Below are 17,933 nucleotides of genomic sequence, written 5' to 3' on the forward strand. Positions count from 1 at the left end.
TTATTAATAAATCTATTTTCTCTTGACAATTTGACTTTCAAAAAACTGGTGGCGCCTATTTTATGAATAATTAAGATGTAAAAAATAATTTGATACTCTTACATGTTAGATAATAAAATTATTTTCAACAATTTATAATAAAGAATAAATACTGATTCAGCTTGAAAATAACTCTTATCAAAGACGTATTTACAAAATTTTGCAATTTAAATTTACATAGACAATTATGTCTTATTTTTTTAAGAATTTAGGAGCTCCTATGCTCCAGCTAGACTTATTTGTTTTGGAGAACTGGCTAATATTACTAGCGCTACATAGCACTTGGCCAAACACCCAATTTTCTTCAAATTTAATCCCGGTTGCCTTTCTTCCATAAATCTCAATTATACAGCTCTTTTGGCTTTTAACATCATTAATTACAAAGTTGTTCAAACCGATAGAGTATGAGTTTAATTTGTTGTATATCTTAAGGTTTAGTTCACTGTTTAGAAAATTACAATCACAGAAAATAGTTCTACCCATAACTGTTTTTCTAGTTCCACAGCTATACCCTTTTAAAATTGCATACTTATTTAGAATTGTAAATAACTGCAACAATCTGAATTCAGGTATTATTGCCCCATATGTATTTAAGTTCAAGCTTAACTTAACATTAAATTTAGACCTCACTTCATCTTCAATCAATATTTTGACAACTGAATAATTTTCTCCACTCATGATTTCATTTTCATTTTTTAAATAATCTTTTGTGTTGCTATTATAAATTGCAAAAATTAGAGAATCTTCATTTTTATTTACTTGGTTTTTATCAAAAAGTCGATTACATTCAAAAGACATAATATACCTACCTTCAGAAGGTTCGATTACTTTTGAAGTTGTTTCGAAAATACCAACTCCTTGGATAGAGTTGTCATTTAATCCAACTATTCCATCTATTTTATTTTCAATTATGAATTCGTACATATTTTGGGAAACCAATTTAGATTTAAAAAATGGAACCTCAATCTGGAGTTCTGAAACTTTGATTTTAGAATGCAGACTTTTTTGTAGTATCTTAGTTTTATCTCTACTACCTAATAAATGACATTTGCTATTATTTTTGAAACTATTTTTTATCAAAGCATTACTATCCCAAATCCACAACCCAATTTTTGAAAAGTTTAACATGAGTCTAATTATATTGCCATTTTCCAACTTAATTTTCAAAGTTCGAATGATGACCTTTTGTTTTTCTCTATTTTCCAAATTTGTTTTTTCTTGGCAAAATAAAACATTTTGGGTATTATTAATCTTTTTTAAACCCGTGATATTATCAACTAATATTACTGGGTTATTCAGTAGATTAAAAATATCTTCATCTATTTTACAAAACTTAGACTCTATATTATAATTCATTATATTACTGAAAATCTCACCATTTTTCCCACTCCTTTTTTTCAAATGTAATAATGTTTGCATTAAAAAACCGTATTTGTAGCTTTCTAAACTATTATGATTTTCAAAGAAGTGCCAAGATGGTGGGAACTCTATTCCATCAAGGACCACTGGCGAATTCAGACAATATGCTCTTAATATTAATAAAACTAAGGTCAAGAATAATAAACTCATTTATCAACAAGAATAATAAATTATTGATTTTTCAAAAAACTACTCAACTCATATTAAATAATTTAAAAGTAAATTTTAAAATAAAAATGTAATTTGTATGGGTTTTTTTTTATCACTTTTACCTAATTTATCCTCTATTTCTCGAGATCAATTCACAACTTTATAATAAAATGAGTTTTGCATGCAAATCATTAAACTGTACAAAAAACGAATAGGCAGCCTAAAGCAAATCAAATAATATTCCATAGTTAAAATCAAGTTTCAAAATTAACAATTACTTTTGAAATATCGATAATTACCTCACATTTTTATTTGTGATAATTTTAATATGTTAAGATCAATTTAATATTGGCGCCAAAATTCTATTGCACAATTAAAATATTCAAGTATATTACTACTTAACTTTTTTTCCATAATGGGGAGGAAGAAGAGGAAGGTTGCCGAAATCAAACCCTTTTGTTATTATTGCAACCGTGAATTTGGGGATGAAAAGGTTTTGAAACAACACCAAAAGGTGAGACACTTAAAGTGTTTACATTGCAGTAGAAAGCTTTCAACTGTTTCTGGTTTGATTGTTCATATGTTACAAGTAAGTTAAGACGCAAAATCTCCCAAAATTGTTTGTTTAATTAGATTATTTACTCTTTCTGACTCTTCAGGTACACAAAGAGACTTTATCTAGAATTCCAAATGCCATTCCTGGACGTGACATTCCAGATATTGTCATTAATGGTATGAAAGGAGTACCTTCTGAATTGATAGAAGAGAGAATAAAGGAACAAAATGTAGAAATAGATATCCAAAAAGACATTAAAAGTTATAATCCTCATGGAAATAAAATGATGGCATTAATGAACGATGTTGCAAAAGAATTTGTGAAAGAACATAGTAAGTTGAAATCTAATAATTATCAGAAATCCCAAATTTCTAAAATTAACTTTCAGATCTGGGAGATATACGTGTTCCAGGAATGTATGGAGGGCCGGAATTCATCTTCGGAGCAATGCTTCCCTTTCCAAATCAAAAACCAATCCCAGGTGTAATGGTTCAGAGAGAGTTTGATAATTCAGGAAAGGCACAAAAAAATTACGAACTCATAATGATCTTCGAAGATTCAGACACTTCGCCAGAAGAATTATACGCATCAACACTATTTTCTTACAAGATAATTAAAAAGCATGTACCTATTAATATTTCACTTATAAAAAAATAATTAGCTAGATTTCTTCAAATGAGATTTTTGAAGTTCCCATATTTTATCTGTAAATCTTTTGTCTAATAAACTTTGTATTGCTTCTGCAACACTTGGAGTATAGTATATGAGATAGAAAAATAAAAGTTCATGGCCTTTTGCAATCCAAGCTTCATCTAAGAGATTTGTAGTTGCTTTAATCATCAAATCTGAACATTTTTCTGATGTCATTCCTTTCAATTTGTGAGCTCCAGTATTTAAAGATCCGTCATATAGGACATTTCTAGAGTCGAAATCAGTTTGAACGTGCCCTGGATAAATATTGGTGATAACTATGTTGGGGCTATCGAGACAAATTGCCGAAGAAACGTTTTCCTTCTTGTCATCGGAATAGTTGTACTCCAAATATTCATCCCAATTAGTGTAATTAAGTTCTTTTCTCAATGCTTGGAAAAATGAAAGACAAGCTCTTTTGCTTGCTCCATATGCACATCTACCAGGTAATACTACATAAGACTGAATGCTAAGAGTGTTTATTAAATGCCCTGATCTTTGTGGAATAAAACATTTAGAGAGGACTTGCTTAGAAATTTTCATGCTACCTAAAGAGTTGATCATCATAACTTTCTCATCAGACTCAAAGCTACCTATGATTGCTCTTTGGCCAATTCCTGCATTGTTATATAATATATCAATCTGCCCCTTCCAATTCTTAGCCTCATCAACTTTTGAATCAATGACATCTAAGTCACCAAGATCAAAATCTAAGACTAGAATATTACTTTCCGGGAATTTGAACTTCTCAACCATCTCGTTCTTTATTTGGTTGAGCTGATGAATATTCCTACTTGTTAGGATTAAAGACAGTGTAATATTACTTTCATTTGAAAGCTTTGCTAATCCCAAGGCTAAAGCCTTACCAATACCTGAAGACGCTCCTGTAATCCAAACTACTTTATCATTGAAATATTTAGGAGAAATATCATCACTCAAGCAACCCAAATTAAAGTCAGAATACTTAGAAATCAAAGTGACGAGCAGACCCCAAGCAAGTGCTGGAACTGCAATAAATGCACTAAGAATCAAACCATAAACATTCAAAATCTTTCGAAATAACCTTCTCATTTCAATAATAAAAAATATAATTAAAAAATTAAGAATCTTAATTAATTTTATTTCTGTTCATGCACATACAAATAATTGTAATCGAAGGCGCGCAAATATGGCGCCAAAATATTTTAATGTGAACACAAGTAATAGATAATAATAAATTGAATGTAATGGAGCAAATAAAAGTAACAGTAAAGTGGAACGTAAAAACGTTTGAAGATGTTGATCTTGTTCTTTCAGCCCCCCTTTCTGAGTTCAGAGAGAGGTTAAGTAATTTGACAGGGGTACCTGCTTCGAAGCAAAAGTTAATGTCCCAAAGAGGTGTATTAAGAGATGGGATGGATTTGAACAAACTAGGATTGAAGCCTGGATCAAAGATAGTTCTTGTGGGAACTGCAGAAGGAGGTGAGCTGAAAGTTCCATCAGAGAAGGCAATATTTTTCGAAGATTTAACTTCAGATGAAAGAGCAAAAATCTTGCAAGAAAAACAAATTGCACCTCTACCAGTGGGTTTGGAAAATTTAGGAAATACATGTTATTTAAATTCAATAATTCATATGCTAAGAAGTATCCCTAGTTTTTTACAGATTTTGAGAAATAGTCATTTTAATTTGTCTGAAGGAACAGGTTCGAGTTCAGGAAGCTCAACTACAATTAAATTTCTCAATTCATTTAAACAATTAATGGATAAAATGGACGGGAGTGTTGAAAGTGTGGTTCCAGGAGATTGTGTTGATTTATTTAGACGCCAATTCCCACAATATAGTACAACAACAGGAGGAACTTTTGCAATGTACCAACAGCAAGATGCTGAAGAGGTCTTGGGAAGTTTGTTAACATTGTTTAAAAGTGAGCTAAATGGAAAAGATGAGGATGATCAAACAATAGGTGATATTTTCCGTTTTAGAATGAAGACTAAGTTTAAGAATATTACATCAGAAACTGACGAGGAAGTTAAAATGGAAGATAACTATAAGCTAATGTGCCATATGGGAACTCAATTGAATCCTGTAGATTTCTTAACTCAGGGTATTAAGCTTTCATTAGATGAGAAGGTTGAGAAGAAATCTTCTGAGACAGGAGTTGATTCTATCTATCAGAAAACTTCAGAAATAGATTCTTTACCACCATATTTACTTGTACAACTTGTACGCTTTGAATGGAAGAAGTCTAGTGAAATTGCAAGAACTGAAGCTACTAGAGCAAAGGTGTGTAGAAAAATAGAGTTCTCCCAGAATTTGGATCTTTACGAGTTTTGTTCTGAGGACCTGAAAAGGATTCTCAATATTGGGAGAGATATTTCAGAGAAAAAAAAAAGCAAATCCATAGAAAAACCTGATCAAGTCGAACAGAAAATGGATACTGAGTTATATACAGACTGCCCTACAGGAGTATATGAGCTCGAATGTATAGTTACTCATCAAGGCCGTACTGCAGATAGCGGGCATTACGTTGCTTGGAGATACTGTCCGGATGATCGTGAATACATCATTAAATTCGATGATGATAAAGTCTCAAGAATAAAGGCTAAGGATGCAGATCTCTCAGGTGGTAGATCTGACTACCACATAGCCGTAATGCTCTTATACAAGAAAACAATAATTAAAGTTTCGGAAGAGGAGATGGCCACATTATTAAGTTAGTAGGTAGGCAATTCGTAGATAATAAGAAAAAAACTTAGAAACTATCATTAAGTACTTCGATTCTAAATCATCGTTGAACTCTATGGGTTCATTTCCTGATTTATCTGGAGAAGCTAAGCATTTGTTTTTCGTTTAATAGACGATTCAAACATGCATCACTTTCTCCTCTCTGTCTAACAGCTCCAGAAATTGCGAGACTAACGAACTGGCCAGTTGCAACTCCTTCATCATCAACTAAGGCAACGTCGATTTGAACAGCTCCATGCTCCTTTGATGAAATTAATCTCTTGGTTGCTGAGCACTTTCTTGGGATATATAAATCAACAATCTTTCCTTCAATGTTCTAAAAACAAAAATGTAAAGTTAGACGATTCATCTTTGCAGATTAGTGAATCCACGAAGAAAGCCTAAGTGAAAACACGAAAGCAATAATACTTACCTGCATTATCACAAAATATATAGAATAGTAAATCAGCGTTTCTGAAATCTTAATTCGCCTCTTTTGAAGTCTTTTATTATGTCGCCAAATTGATTATTTCTCTTTAAGCTTTTGCTTCAATATGAATAATCATTTTTAAATATTTATTTTAGAGACAAAAAAATTTGTCTCGTCGCGTTAGCGCCCCAAATGGTACCAGTATTGTTTCCCAATTTGGCGCCAAAATGGTGTCAAAAAAATACATGCATGCATTGAAAAAAGTTAATTAGAATATACTATCTAATAAATAACTTGATTACAGATGATTTAGCATCTAACTTAAATAGCAAGTAATTCTGGCCTCATTTATTTACTTCGTTTTGAACCAACATGTCATATAATGTGGCAATTTCTTTTTTGTAAATTCTATCATCATTATTTGGGTCAGGAGTTTCAAGTATTAAAGGGATATCGTTAAATCTTGAATCGTTCATGATAAACTTAAAACATTCCATACCAATATTACCCTTTCCCAAATTTTCATGTCTGTCTAAGCCAGATTTGAACTGCCCTTTTGAATCATTTAAATGCATTGCCTTTAAATATTTAAGTCCAATTACATCTTCGAATTCTACCATCACTTTACTAAAGCTTTCTGCTGTTCTAACATCATATCCTGCTGCAAAAAGGTGGCATGTATCGAGGCAAACTCCAACACGGCTTTTATCTTTAACTTTATCGATTATCTCAGCAAGCTCTTTAAATTTGTAACCAACACATTTAGATTCTGCGCAGTTTTCCAAAACAGTAATCACTGAGTGAGTCTGTTGGTGAGCTTTATTAATGCAGTCCGAAATAAATTTAATGGATTCTTCTTTAGTGCACTGCCCAACAGTAGACCCGGGATGAAAATTGTAAAGTTTAATTCCCAATGCATCACATCTTTTGAGCTCGTCTTCAAATGCTATGTACATTTTACTTCTTTTCTCTTCATCCGGGTTTCCCAAATTTATCAAATAAGAGCCATGTGGAATACAAAACTTATGATAATCAATCTCATTAATTTCACAATTTTTTTTAAAAAGGTCAATTGTTGTTTGCTTCAAGGGAGGAGCATTCCATCCACGAGATGGTTTAAGAAACATAGAAAATGCTGTCCCTGCTATATTTACTGAATTATTCACGGATTTATCTACTCCTCCTGATGCACTAACGTGAGCTCCCACAAATTTTCGATATTTCTTTGCTAGCTCTTTGTGACCCTCAAATGTGTGATCTAAATCATCTCTTATTTTTAACTCAGCCTTAGTAACTGATGAAAATATGTCCAACTTTGCCTGCTTCAGATTTTTGCCATGCTTATCTTCAACTTTCTCTTCCTTAATTACTCTCTTAGACGACTTTTTAGGAGAATTTGGCATTTTATACTCAGCTAGTATAATTCTAAAAGAGGACCTTTGATTTATACCGAAATTTTTAAAAAACTATACTTAAAAATTCAAAGTCTTATATTCCCTTAATTAAAATTACTAAACTTTAAAATTAGGCGCGGTAAATACTTAATGTATTCACATGCATGCAAATCAAAACGAAAATAAAACCAATTGAAATTTTTAAGATTACAAACTCCCTAAATTGTTTAACTCTTATTTTAGTTATAACTGTGCCAATCGACTATATAATTATGTTTCAATGTTAAAAATATCAACAATATCGTTTAAATCTGAGAATTTCTGGGAATTCTTATAATTCCAATATTCATGCGTAAACTCCCATTCATACTCAACGACATCTTTAGATACAGAACTATGCTTAGCATTTAGAACAGATGATGATAATTTCTTTCCTTTAGTGAACCATCTTGGTACAGCGGAAGTTCCATTCTTTTCTCTCTTTCTTTGTTTTTCTTCTAGCAGCCCTTTAATAATTTGAGCCCCATCAACATCTCCAGATTCGTATAATCTTTGGTCAGGTCTAAATCTACTGTCTGTTATTGGCATATTTGCGCCTTTTTCTGGATTATAATCATCTGATATTTCATTCAATTCAAGAGCCATGTATGTTAGGAAGAAATTTCGTGAATTATCTCCATCATGAGGATGTGGGTTACACCTCCAAACAACGTTTGACTTAGAATATGGGTGATATGACCCACTTTGAGAATTCAATGAGGAAATTTGGATTTCATAGTCTGATTGCCCTTCGATGCAAAACAATCTCTGATTATTTTCATTATAAACTGAACCGGTTACAATATTTCGTCTTTTGCTACGCTTTGCTTTTTCTAAGTTACTATTATATCTATCCCATGAATGTGAATTATTCGAATCTGTGAAAAATGAAGTCTTCCCTTTATAGCCATGATTATTTGATGTTACATTAATATCTCCCAACCATTCTAACCATGTAGTACCAAAAATAATGTTGTGAATAATACAATTTGGGCGTTCCCAAGAGTATTCCTCCTCTCCATCAACAGTCTTAATCTTTAAATGAACAGTTCCTTGAGGAAGAATAGATAGACTATTTGGCCCAAATGACATAATAGACCAAATTGTTCCCCAATAAACCCAACTACCGTCATCAGATTCCGCATAATATGCTGCAACTGGGGGGTGATGCATAACTTGTTCTGCAATAAATTTGAATCCTCTATGAGTTAATTCAAAAGTTTCTCCAAGCAGAGGGTTGAATGGCTTTGATAATCTCAAAAATGTTGAAGAAATTGCAGATGATGCAAATACTGTTACATATGCAACTCTTTCATCAATATATTTTGAATTACATGCTTTTTCTAGCAGATTATGGTATTCTAAATCCTCAGAAATTCTTTGTACAAAAGATAAAGGCTCGTTTAAACATATAGGCATAGATATCCTCGAAAGATCTTTTCCGAAAACTTGCCTCATCATGGATAGAAGAGAGAATCTTGACGATGTCTTTGGAACAGGAAGATCCTTCCTCCTAATAATTTTAAAAGATTCCTTTTTTTCTGTATCTTCATTTTCCATACAAGTTTTTGATGAATTTAATCTTTCAACAGATAAATCATCTTCACTTTCTTTAATACTAACAAAGCTTTCCTCACTATTTGTTTTCATCACTTTTATATATTCAATGGGCCTATTATTGTTATTTGATGCTATAATAGAAGATGAACAAGTTAAATTATCTATTTCTTCAATTTCGGTTTCTCTACTAACTAAGTTAACTTCTTTGATCAAATTTGATGAGCTTAAAGATTTTGAGCGTCTCTCGACAGTATTTGTTTCAATTTCTAGATTTTTTAACAGACTATTGTTATGTTCGTTTACATCCAATTCTTGAGTTCTATCTATACCTCTTTCAAGTGTTTCTTCTGTTCTAAATCCTTTGGGTTTTCTATGAACATATCTCAATATTTTTTTTCGAATTCTGTTCATATGATTTGCCTCCACACTAAAATTCGAATTTCTTCTATTAAATAGAAGTCAAATGAATCCTTATATTATCGATTTAACAATAATTAAGAATTTAACGGAAAACTTTCATTACTTGAAGCAGAAATTTTCTCAAAGATTAATTTGCTAAAATGAATTTATTTTCTGTTTCAATTATTTTAAATATAATCAATGATCAGTTGCTTTCTTTCAAGTATCAATATGGCTCCTTTGTAATTTTCAAAGAATTCACAGATAGTTAACACATAAAAAAAAATTTCCAAAGTTTATTATGCTTTGATATTTTTTTAAAATCTTTTATTCCTACCAATCAATTTTTACTTTATTTCACATTGACAATATTTTTACAACCTTTAATTTTTTCCCCGCCAAAACAAGTCCCTTTGCACATTTACATGTAATAGACAAATACAGATAAAAAACAAAATTGTATATTTTGGAAATCAAAAATTGAAAAATCTTGACGGATATTGCATTAGTTTGACTATTCATTTCTTCTTCTTGAAGAGATGATATGTAATTTTATTTTCTAAGAAAATGTCTTAAAATAAACATCTACTCTCTTAAATCCAAAAACATACAATTTAACTACAACACTTTGAAACTTAATTTTATCACGAAAATTTAAAAATTTTATGAATAGAATTAAATTATTTAGCTTGCATGCAAATTAAGAAAACATGCGTGTATTACCGTTAGAATTTAAAATTTTAATATTTAAATAAAAGAATTTAAATTATCATAACTAGATTCTGAAACGAATTGTTTTTCTTCATCAAGCATAGGGAATGCCTAGAGATGATGAACTAAAGCTCCGTCCCAATCTCTAGGCTACGTATTAAAGCTAGAAACATCAAGCTTCAGTTTATTAGGAAATGATTTTTATAATAATGGGAATTAATATTTATTGGAAAGTAGACAATGACAATTAGATTGAATAAAAAAACAATACTGAAATTATTAAATCATATATTAGTCTGCCTTCCAGTAGAAAGGTTGGTATTATAACACAGACGAATAATAACTCAACACACTTTGCTCCTAATGTTTTTATGAATATAAATCATCAGCATCATCATCAATGGGAGCAGAGTATTGAGCATGGGTTGAATCTGGCCAGTCAATTGTAAACCCTTCACCTCCAGACTGGGTGACATATACAGGGTCAAACTTCATTCTAAACTGGTCATACTTGGCAAGATCGGTGATACTAACGGATCTTCTTGCACCAGCAAATGCCTCTTCGAAGTGTTTTCTCCCAATTTCGTAAATATGATTGTCTGATTCATCCTCAATCTTCATAGCATTGTCATCCCCAGCTGCCTTTTTTAGCTCTTCAGCAGCAATAGCATCTCTAATGGCAGCCTTTGCTGCTCTTTGGCAAAGCTCTGCAAGGTCTGCGCCTGAGAATCCTTCAGTCTTCTGAGCAATAAAAGATATAGGTACATTCTTTGAGAGAGGAGACTTTCTAAGAATAGCTTGGAGAACGGAAACCCTAGCAGGAAGGTCTGGAAGAGGAATGTAAATAAGCTGATCGAGCCTTCCTGGACGCAATAGAGCCTCATCGAGGATTTCTGGTCTATTTGTAGCTCCAATAAAGAAGAGATTCTTTTTAACACCAACACCATCTATTTCTGTAAGTAACTGATTCATAACTCTATCTCCAGCGCCACCTGCATCTCCCATGCTGCTTCCTCTCTGAGTACCAATACTATCCAACTCATCAAAGAATAGTACACAAGGAGCAGCAGCTCTGGCCTTATCAAACACCTCTCTGACATTGGCTTCACTCTCACCAAACCATAAGGTTAGAAGTTCAGGTCCCTTAACAGAAATAAAGTTTGCAGAGCATTCAGATGCAACAGCCTTTGCAAGCAAAGTTTTACCACAACCCGGTGGACCATAAAATAGAACACCACGAGAAGGACTCATTCCAAAGCGCTCAAATTTCTCAGGATGTTCAATAGGGTAGAGTATCATTTCCTGCAAGTTGCGTTTCACTTCCTCAAGCCCACCAATATCATCCCATTTGATATTAGGAACTTCAACTACAGTTTCTCTTAGAGAAGATGGGTTGCAAACACCTAATGCAGAGTTGAAGTGGTCTTGACTGACAGCCATAGAATCCAAAATTACAGCGTCAATAGTTTCATCCTCCATGTCAATGACGTCCATCTTCTCGCGGATACAACAGAGGGCCGCTTCGGTGCAAAGTTGAGCCAAGTCTGCTCCTACAAAGCCGTGAGTATTGGCTGCAATATCGTCAATTTTGACATCCTTAGCCAACTTCATGTTTCTTGTATGGATTCTGATGATCTCGAGTCTGCCATTGTCATCTGGGACTCCAATATCAATTTCTCTATCAAATCTACCAAATCTTCTCAATGCTGGATCAATTGAATTTGGTCTGTTTGTTGCTGCAATAACAACTACCTGGCCTCTGCCTTTCAAACCGTCCATAAGAGTTAGTAACTGTGATACGACACGGCGTTCAACCTCTCCATTGGTTTTCTCTCTCTTGGGAGCAATGGAATCAATTTCATCAATAAAAATAATCGCAGGAGAGTTCTTCTCAGCCTCCTCAAAAGCCCTACGCAAGTTACCTTCTGCCTCTCCCGCCATCTTTGACATAACTTCTGGTCCATTAATCAAGAAGAAGAATGCTCCTGTTTCGTTTGCCACTGCCTTGGCAATAAGAGTTTTACCAGAACCAGGAGGTCCATAGAGCAAAACTCCTCTTGGAGGTTTAACTCCCAAGGCTTTGAATAATCCTGGATGACGGAGAGGAAGCTCAATCATCTCTCTGATTTGAGCCATTTGTTTTCTGCAACCTCCAATGTCATCATAGCCAATATCGTCCATCTTTTCCTCGTCTTCTCTTTTGATTGGGTCGCCTTCACAGTGAATAACAGTATCCGGAGCTACAATACAGTATTCTTCTGGATCAACTCCAACAACCTTAAACTCAATTGGACGGAACCCTCCTCTTACTAAGAAAGCATCCCCTTTCTTGACAGGTCTGTAAGCTTCCAGGAAATAAGGTTTTAAATACGTCTCGAAAAGATTACCAGTAATACCTTCTAAACAATCGTCAAAGGGTAAAACGTGAATTCTCTTGCCATATGGAACGTCTCCACATTCGAGCACAGAAACAGTATCTCCAAGCTTGACTCTTAAGTTCTTTCTAACAACCTTATTCATGCGAATTTTTCCCTCTTCCAAATCAGGGTCAACCAGTACTATACAAATAGTATCTCTACGTTTCTTACCTTTTAACAAAATCGTATCACCTCTAAATAATTTCAACTCCTCCATCTTTGCTGGGCTTAAACATACAACAGAATTATCATCATTAATTGCATCGTCAACAAGTAATCTATTAGGAGCTCTCTTCTTCTCAATATGGCCAGCTGGCATATTATTAACAGAAGAGTCTCCATTAGTCATTTGAACTTCCTCTGACTTTGGAACTTGATTTTCCCCATCAACATTCATTTCTTCTAGATTTAAATATAAATCACTTCTCTATCTTCACTCTGAATTCTACTATGACCTCTACCTCTTTATTCGTGAATTCTTATGGTAAATGTATTTATGTTCATATATATATATAAATATATTTTATATTAATATATATTCATATATATGTTCTTGGATCCAAAATTAATCTGTTTTTCCTTTAATTATTCAGATTACCTTTGTTATACTCGCTCTATAAAATTCTTTATTTCCTCTTTGTCTCCATTTATTTCCTTTATTCTATTATAAGTGGGGTAATATACCCACATTTTACCGCCTAAGTTTTGGCGGCATATGTGTGTTATATAATTATTTTAATAAACTAAAATGAGTTAAGAGTTTGAAATATTAATGAAATAAATTTAACAAGAAAGTATTGGTTTTTTAAAATATTTGAAAAAAGAGCAATTAAGTTCTTTCTAATTACTACAAACTAATTTCATGCGATACATAATTAATCGGGTAGTATACAAATTTACATATATACATTCATCAAATATATATGTATATATGAGGATATAATACTTATAAATACACAATATTAATTGAAATTTAGAAATAAGGTTCTGCAACTGTGAAGATAGTTGCCCGATTAACTACTTAACTTAAATTTTAATTTAAATCTATTTAAAAATTAAGAGTGGACAATATTAATTATTCCTCAGAAAGTAATATTTGTATAGGAATGTAATAAACCAAATATCGGAATAATCTTTCTCGATTAAATATTTAAATACTTATTAAAAGTTGAAATAGATTATTTTTTATTACAATGAGCGCAAAAGAAAGTTTCATTGTTTATTGGGAGAAACAAGGAAATGATAGAATGTGTGCTTTACATTGTTTAAACTCGCTTCTCCAAGGTCCGTATTTTGATGAAGCTCTTCTTTCTAATATTGCTTATGAAATAGATGATATGGAGAGACGCTTACTAGAAAAGAGTAATCCAAAGGTTAAAACAATGTCTGATAATTTGTCTAATAACGCCTCTTATGATGGTTTTTTCTCAATCATGGTTCTTCAGGAATGTTTACAAAGACACGGATATTCTTGTATACCAGCAGCAAATCCAAAAGTTCAGGATTATATTTTGTACCCATCATCTTGTTGTGGTTACATTATTAACTCATCGGAACATTGGACTTCTGTCAGATGTGTTAAGGGAAGGTGGTTTAATTTGGATAGTCTTAAAGCTGCCCCCATCCATATAGATTATTTTGAAGTTTCGAGGTACTTACAAGAAATAATGTTTTCTGGAAAAAGTGTTTTCGTTGTACAAAAAATACAGAATGAAACAGATTCCTATTCAATTCCTTTACCTGATCCTGACCCGTTTCTTAGGCCAATTAAGAACGATGGTAAACAAAGATTTTATCTCTCTGCCTCTGAAATTGAGAACCTTGTCCTTGAAAGACAAAAAGAAGAAAATAAAATGGTACAAATAGGCGATGATAGTTCAAATAGGAATTTTATCTATTCAAAGAAACCAGTTGAATACACGTGGCCTACTTCTGCAGGTAATGTGTTACAGTCTTCATTAAATACAGTGAACCAATCTGATGAAATTACATCTGAAGATAAGGAGCTTGAGAAGGCATTAAAGGAGTCTGCAATTGAATTTGCTAAAAGTGTTCCTCTCCCGAATGAACCTTCTATAGATGATGTTAATTCCATCCAAATCCGCATTCGGAGTAAGGCTGGGTCATCTTTTGTCAGAAGGTTTTATAAGACAGATTCTTGCAAATACCTGTTCTCTTGGATAGAATACGAAATGGCTGTATTAGGAAATCCAATTCAGAGTAATTCATACTTTTTTCTTTCTCAGTTTCCATATTTAAAAATTTCAAAGTTCGATGATAATTCAATTAAAATCTCAAAATCAGGCATTGATGAAGTTATCCTAAATTCACCAACTTTCAATGACATTGGTATTAATGAAAACACTTTATTACTACTTAATTTTTAATAAAATATTGCTTATTTAAAAAATATATTGTAAACTCAACCTCTCATAGCTTCACTATAATAAGTTAACAAATAAGAAACAGGTTAGTACCCATTTCGACTTCTAAGATATTAGCAACAAATATAATGTACCTATATATACTTAAATTCCTATATCCTCCCCCCCTTTCAATTTAAAATCTCAATTTCAGTCTTTAAACTAGAATAAACAGAAGTTGAGATTACGACGAACCAACTATTTGTCGTTTTGATACTCGGGATATCGATTAATGTTCCTAATCAAACAATACTACCACTAGGAGAAAATATTGGTACATGCATATATATCATCGTATACATTTAATTTTTTACAAAAGCTTACACACAATTACCTATAATTGAATTCTTATGTTTATTAACTGTGTACATGAAATTTAGTAGGCGGGAACTCAACGATGCAAAAGTGGCGCACACACAAATTTAATCCATCAGATTTACGAACAGGCATAGCAGGGAAAAAAGTTAATTAGAAAACCTGGATAATTCTAATTGGCTTTTATCCTAAGTAGTAAACCTTATTATGGCTGTATTCAGTTCAGTAGATTTGTAATTTGTAACCTGCTACAAATAATTAATATTTATCGTATGGGGATGAGTTTGTGATTCATTTCGGATGGATAATTTGTGGAGCGATCCTAATGTAAATAATAAGCACTGTCAGTTATTGTTCATTGAGTGTGAATTATGGAGGCTTCATCAAGCTGAAAAACACCAGGTTCCTATTGTAAATGGGAATGTAGGGAACAATCAGCCGTCTCTATGTGTTGAACCATCTTTCTTAGATATATCACCTTTTTTTAATCCTTCAAATGTCTTTTATTTTGAAGATTATAAGTACTTTGTTGAAGTTACTTTATTCTCTACTAATTCTTCTGCTAATGACTTTGAAAACAGTACAGGTTATACTGCGTTCATTTCAGGCGAATTCTTATCTCCTCAAACTCTTTGTTATTCTAAGGATTGTATGGACGTCAAAGATTTTTATGAAAAAATCGAAAAGCAAAGCATTCTTGATATGGAAGAAGTATATAAATTAATAGGCTACTTTCTCTCGTGTTGTCATAACAAAGATTGTAGTTGTAATTTTAATACTTTAAATAACAATTCATGTATTATAACATGGGATCCTCTGAAAACAAGATCACTTTTAAATCTAGATTTATTTAATAATAAATTTGCATCTAGTAATAATGCAATTAATTATTCGTGTTCAAATAACTTATGGAGTAAACTCAACTCTATAATCGGTTTAAGCGAATTAATTAAAAGTTTTCTTCCAGAATTTTGGCCAGCTTTTGAGCCCAGCAGTTCTCTGGAGCTCTTCAGCATACTTAAAAACATTGCATTATCTTTTAATATACCTGTTGAAGATCTTAATACTTCTGCATATATTGGTATTAATACTGCATCGACCGGATACCTCTCACTATTTTGCAAGTATATGGCAAAAGTGTCGCTTGTTCTCATTAAAAAGGGAATCATTATTATTCATCAAAGAAAGGATGCAATTTCTGAGTACAAAGATTCCTCTCAATCTCCCAAAGTTTCTCAAGTTAGACCCGTTGTAAGATTAAGAGGGTTACCTTGGAAAACTGATGTTTTAGATATTATTGTTTTTTTCAATCCCATCTGTGAAATTTCGGTTCCTGATATCGCAATTTCATACAATAAATATGGAAGAATGACAGGAGAAGCTTACGTTCTACTTCCTTCAGTAAGAGCATATGAACTATCACTAGCGCTCTTACATGGTAAAAGAATGGGTAAAAGATGGATTGAAGTTCTTCCTTCGTCTACCCAAGAATTCTTAATATGCATGCAAATAACTGGTTTAAGAAACCAAGATCAAAATTTTCCACTTCAAATTGATTCATCCTTTGATAGATATTATAACCGTCAGGTTCTGAGACTTAGAGGCCTGCCTTGGTCTGCTACTGAAATTGAAATTGTAAATTTCTTTATATCTGGTGGAATATATGATCTCAATGTTTCTGATGTCTTTCTGGGAATTAATGAAAATCAAAAATCATCGGGCGAAGCTTGGATTATACTTCCTCATAAATGTGATGCCTTTGAAGTCCAGAGAATACTTGATAGGAGGATTATTGGTAAAAGGTATATTGAAGTCTTCATTTCGTCATTCCAGGAACTTGCCACTGCCAGATCTACTTATTCTTCGAAATTACTTTCCAAAGAAATTCTCCATGTTTTAAATAGCACATCGAAAAATAACAGTACTTGTAGTATTTCAAATAGACAAAGGATTAAAAAAAAAAAGCCTTCACATCCGGAAATAAATAATTTTTTTAAATAAATTAATTTGTGGCAATTGTAAGACTTCAAGCTCAAATTTTATTTATAGTTCTATCAAGCTATTTTTCTAATTATGGTTTTAAACAACACAGAACCAAAACAAAGCACATTAATTGCATGCCAAGTCAAGGAATTAATAATAATTTGAATATCAGAGTAAGGAGAAGCTGCTGTTAATCTAATAAAAATTGTTTCGTGTATTTTTTTTTTATTGTTTCATTAATATCTGTAAACTATTACAAATCACATTCTGTTATCAGCAACTATTAATTGTTAAATTGTCCAACTAGAAGAATATAATTTGGAATTTTGGTAATTTCAGGTCAAATTAAGGTATTTTTTTTTATTAATGAAGTATAAGAAAAAAAATCATCGAACTGAGCAATGTTTGTAAGAGCTACCGAATAAGGCCGTTAATATGGGGTCTTTCTAGTTGTTTGTTTCTCTTGTATATGGTTGATGAAAGGTTTTTATGGGTTTTGTTTAGTATGGTTAGGTTAATACTCTAATTCAGATTCCAAATCGTTTTTTTATCATACTTTGAAATCGTGAGGAATAAGTTTGGAATAATACTTATTAAAGTAAAAAAGATTTAATAAAGTGCATTCATTGGCCTTAACAAGATAATTTTTAATAAATTGTAGTGTGAGTTTGTGGTATATTAATAAAATTTCTTTTAAAAATGT

At 32.2% G+C, this 17,933-nt stretch overlaps 10 protein-coding genes across 10 annotated transcripts; 4 read left to right on the forward strand and 6 right to left on the reverse strand.

Annotated features, from left to right (window-relative positions):
• Positions 1–231: 231 nt before the first annotated feature.
• Positions 232–1,608, reverse strand: cubi_00023 (uncharacterized protein; the record flags this gene model as incomplete). The annotated part of the gene is made up of 1 exon (XM_029017037.1): positions 232–1,608. The coding sequence occupies one exon, from the start codon at positions 1,606–1,608 to the stop codon at positions 232–234; it is 1,377 nt and encodes a 458-aa protein (XP_028875616.1).
• A 415-nt stretch (positions 1,609–2,023) lies between these two features.
• On the forward strand, positions 2,024–2,651 carry cubi_00024 (zinc finger domain-containing protein; the record flags this gene model as incomplete). The annotated part of the gene is made up of 2 exons (XM_029017038.1): positions 2,024–2,197; positions 2,268–2,651. The coding sequence occupies 2 exons, from the start codon at positions 2,024–2,026 to the stop codon at positions 2,649–2,651; spliced, it is 558 nt and encodes a 185-aa protein (XP_028875617.1).
• Positions 2,652–2,821: 170 nt separating this feature from the next.
• On the reverse strand, positions 2,822–3,925 carry cubi_00025 (short chain dehydrogenase reductase; the record flags this gene model as incomplete). Its single annotated transcript, XM_029017039.1, has 1 exon — positions 2,822–3,925. One exon carries the CDS (start codon positions 3,923–3,925, stop codon positions 2,822–2,824), a length of 1,104 nt encoding a protein of 367 aa, XP_028875618.1.
• Positions 3,926–4,080: 155 nt separating this feature from the next.
• Positions 4,081–5,553, forward strand: cubi_00026 (uncharacterized protein; the record flags this gene model as incomplete). Its single annotated transcript, XM_029017040.1, has 1 exon — positions 4,081–5,553. One exon carries the CDS (start codon positions 4,081–4,083, stop codon positions 5,551–5,553), a length of 1,473 nt encoding a protein of 490 aa, XP_028875619.1.
• A 100-nt stretch (positions 5,554–5,653) lies between these two features.
• Positions 5,654–5,998, reverse strand: cubi_00027 (40s ribosomal protein S21; the record flags this gene model as incomplete). Its single annotated transcript, XM_029017041.1, has 2 exons — positions 5,654–5,896; positions 5,993–5,998. The coding sequence occupies 2 exons, from the start codon at positions 5,996–5,998 to the stop codon at positions 5,654–5,656; spliced, it is 249 nt and encodes an 82-aa protein (XP_028875620.1).
• A 335-nt stretch (positions 5,999–6,333) lies between these two features.
• cubi_00028 (apurinic apyrimidinic endonuclease apn1) lies at positions 6,334–7,392 on the reverse strand (the record flags this gene model as incomplete). The annotated part of the gene is made up of 1 exon (XM_029017042.1): positions 6,334–7,392. One exon carries the CDS (start codon positions 7,390–7,392, stop codon positions 6,334–6,336), a length of 1,059 nt encoding a protein of 352 aa, XP_028875621.1.
• Positions 7,393–7,653: 261 nt separating this feature from the next.
• cubi_00029 (oxysterol-binding protein 3) lies at positions 7,654–9,393 on the reverse strand (the record flags this gene model as incomplete). The annotated part of the gene is made up of 1 exon (XM_029017043.1): positions 7,654–9,393. One exon carries the CDS (start codon positions 9,391–9,393, stop codon positions 7,654–7,656), a length of 1,740 nt encoding a protein of 579 aa, XP_028875622.1.
• Positions 9,394–10,461: 1,068 nt separating this feature from the next.
• On the reverse strand, positions 10,462–12,906 carry cubi_00030 (CDC48 like AAA ATPase; the record flags this gene model as incomplete). The annotated part of the gene is made up of 1 exon (XM_029017044.1): positions 10,462–12,906. The coding sequence occupies one exon, from the start codon at positions 12,904–12,906 to the stop codon at positions 10,462–10,464; it is 2,445 nt and encodes an 814-aa protein (XP_028875623.1).
• A 796-nt stretch (positions 12,907–13,702) lies between these two features.
• cubi_00031 (uncharacterized protein) lies at positions 13,703–14,896 on the forward strand (the record flags this gene model as incomplete). The annotated part of the gene is made up of 1 exon (XM_029017045.1): positions 13,703–14,896. The coding sequence occupies one exon, from the start codon at positions 13,703–13,705 to the stop codon at positions 14,894–14,896; it is 1,194 nt and encodes a 397-aa protein (XP_028875624.1).
• Positions 14,897–15,547: 651 nt separating this feature from the next.
• On the forward strand, positions 15,548–17,248 carry cubi_00032 (RRM domain-containing protein; the record flags this gene model as incomplete). The annotated part of the gene is made up of 1 exon (XM_029017046.1): positions 15,548–17,248. The coding sequence occupies one exon, from the start codon at positions 15,548–15,550 to the stop codon at positions 17,246–17,248; it is 1,701 nt and encodes a 566-aa protein (XP_028875625.1).
• Positions 17,249–17,933: the final 685 nt, after the last annotated feature.

Source organism: Cryptosporidium ubiquitum (genome assembly GCF_001865345.1).
Source record: "Cryptosporidium ubiquitum isolate 39726 chromosome Unknown contig_11, whole genome shotgun sequence".
NCBI lineage: Eukaryota > Apicomplexa > Conoidasida > Eucoccidiorida > Cryptosporidiidae > Cryptosporidium > Cryptosporidium ubiquitum.